A 2,874-nucleotide genomic window follows, 5' to 3' on the forward strand; every position below is an offset into this window, starting at 1 on the left:
AAGTCAAAAACACTACAAAACATGAGACATTATAACTGAGGCTGTTATATTAAAGGTTTAGTAAAGGAAATTATTTGAGATTGCAGGTGAAGAAAGGTAACAATGTGCAAGCCATCCTTCTTGAAGGCTGTGTGCTTTCTAAAGAACTTCTGAGAATCCTCCATGGAGGATATGGTATAGTTGACATACCTTCAATTTTCAGAATAAGGGAAGGCAACGGCACGAGCCACTTCAAAGCTGCCTTGTAACAGCTTGTTTTACCCACATATAAGTCCATGCAGTGAATGTTTTTCTATTTCTGTCACTGAATCCATCCTCCTACCCTAAAGAAATGAGACAAAACCAGTCAATATACTGTTCGGGCGTTCCAGTACGATTACCAAAAAAATTGAGTAATCTCTTTACATATCGAGCTACCTCTAATGGCAGCCCCTATAAAGACAACAAAGCTGTAACATACTGGCCTATTTACTGAAAGAAAAAAAAAATGGTTAAAACATTTAGGGAGAAAGAAAAGGGTTGTTCAACACTACACTGACAGCTTGACTAACAGCACCAGCTGACATCCTCCAAATAATCCCCATCAGGTAGCAACTGCTAGATGCAGCAGTCTGGTATGCTATGCTGGTAAATCAGGAATGTTTCCATCTCATCCAATGGTTTTAGGCTTTTGAGAGATGAGACAAAAGCAGAACTGCATCCTGTGGCCAGCTGAAGTGGAGAGGAACCTCGATATGGAGATAAAACAGCATTTGGAATATTAGCCCTTTTTAAACTCACACCAGGGAGTTCAGCCTGTCCTACAGTGCTTGCAAAGGGCACCTAAGATTTTCTTTCCCCTTCCTTCTACATAAATCTTTCCAGGTAAGTCCCAAAACACATAAGACCCTATACTTCCCTGAATGCTCCAGCTGTAGAATATGGCTTCCATAGAATTTCCCTAATACTCCTCTGGAGTGTCTTAACAGCTATTGCTATTTCTCAACTGCATGCTTTAGCTTGCTTTGAAACATCCTGTCAGATGCTAACGGCAACAAATTCTCTGTTCCTCCACTGCTGCTCCCAAAAAGCCTTTTGGAAAAGTGCTAGGTTGGAGGGATCACACACATGGGCCTTGTAATGGAAAAGGGTTGGCAGTACACAACTTACTCTCTTGACACCAAAAATGACCCTCTGCTAGGGTATAATTTATTGACATGTCTGTCACTAGCAGGTCTTGTAGCACAAAGTTTTGTCATGCTCTTCCCACACAGCTATTCCCACTCATTGCACTTATTATACAGAAAGCCTCCTAAATATTATCAGCAAGAATTAAGCAGTTGCCTTTTCCAAATCTTGTTCCTTAGCTTGCCCTTTCATTTCCTTTTATTCAACATTATCACATTATGTTTCCTCTTCTTATGTGCTTTTCCTCTTCACAAAGCTCTCTAAACAGCTGCAAAGGGGGAGGGACCACTATGCTCACAAAAATTCCAATTTGCAGTGTGCTTCTGCCAGGTCCTACTGTCTGTCTCTTTCCAGGCATTTAAACTCCCAGATTCAGGTTTGCTTTTACATCTCATCCTCATGCATCCTCGACAATCAAGCTAATTGCCAGCTGTCTTAATTGAAGAACAGCAAATCCACCTCTTCTTGTTATTGCCATGAGGAATATGTACACCCTCTTTCTCTTTGTAGTGGGCTCCTTTTACTTGAACGGTAAGTGATCTTTTCTTTCAGATACAGTTTGAAAACAGCAATAGCTTTCGGGGCTAGGAGGTAGGACTGTGATAAAAGCTCTCAGACAATTTGTAACTATCACCTCAGTAGATGGCAGACTTTAAGTGGATGCAGAAAATTCATTATTTTAGTGTTGTTTCTAGCTTGTTCAGTATCAGCAGACCCACAAAAGTGGATTTGGGCAGACAGTAAGTTGGACATAAAATGACAGAACAGTAGGAGATTACAATGATAATCAGTAAATAATATTTCTTTCTCCTCAGTGATAGGAAAAGCAGGTATTGTGCTGAGAGTGAATAAATAGAAAATGAACTATGACATGAACTATAAACAAGACAGATCTCATGTCTCTATAATTTTGGCTTAAGTTCACATATTTTGCAAAGTTCATACCTCCTGATTTTTTTATTGCTACGTAAATAGTTTAAAATAAATTGAAATATGTGAACATGTGCTAAAAAAAAAGCAAACATAAATTAGGAATATTTCCTTTGGTCCGCCAGAATTTCTTGCATGTAGTTCAGCCAACACTCACAGCCTGACAGCAGCATGAAATAGTGCCTTTACCATCAGAGCTTCTTCCCACAGAGACTCCACTGGAGTGTTCAGAGTGAAACTGGCTGAAATGGAATGGAGACAAAAATCACATCTTTCCCATAACTACCTTTTCATCCCACAGTTGTTTTATTTCTTCAGTCACTGAAAAGCAGCTTTAGAAAACATCTGCTTTGTAACCAATGAAGAGTTAGGGCCTATTTAGATTCTTAGATTACACACTTTTAAACCCTTAGTGTTTCCTTTTTGTTTGTGTTAATTGCAGGGTAGAAATTAAAATAGTCTTTAAAATGCAGTAAATTTACCACTGGAACATTGTGTTCCAAATTAGTTTGCTTTATTCTAAGAGACTGTTCTAAGAGGTGTTATAAATCTTTTTACTCAAGAACATGCTGGGAAGTAACAACATCATGAGGTAATTTCAGAGTAGATAGTGGGATTTTCTTATTATTGCATCTCACTCACTCTTTACTAATCCCAGGTGGGAAGCTGGTATGTCACCATGGTTTGTGGAAGAGGGGAGAGCAGAAATGACAATACATGCTGTATTTTTTATTTCTAAACAAATGCTATTTCAACATTTTAAAAAATAACTGCAGT

The 2,874-nt window shown here is 38.6% G+C and overlaps 1 protein-coding gene across 1 annotated transcript in view; it reads left to right on the forward strand.

The window, feature by feature from the left end:
- Positions 1-1,493: 1,493 nt before the first annotated feature.
- Positions 1,494-2,874, forward strand: part of CHRNB4 (cholinergic receptor, nicotinic, beta 4 (neuronal)) — a 10,331-nt gene continuing 8,950 nt past the window's right edge. Inside the window, exon 1 of the mRNA XM_009994365.1 lies at positions 1,494-1,698. Within this exon, the coding sequence (XP_009992667.1) occupies positions 1,644-1,698 (55 nt within the window). The 5' untranslated portion in view covers positions 1,494-1,643. The remainder of the gene's footprint in view (positions 1,699-2,874) is intronic.

This window comes from Chaetura pelagica, unplaced genomic scaffold, assembly GCF_000747805.2.
Source record: "Chaetura pelagica isolate M959 unplaced genomic scaffold, ChaPel_1.0 scaffold222, whole genome shotgun sequence".
Classification (NCBI taxonomy): domain Eukaryota; kingdom Metazoa; phylum Chordata; class Aves; order Apodiformes; family Apodidae; genus Chaetura; species Chaetura pelagica.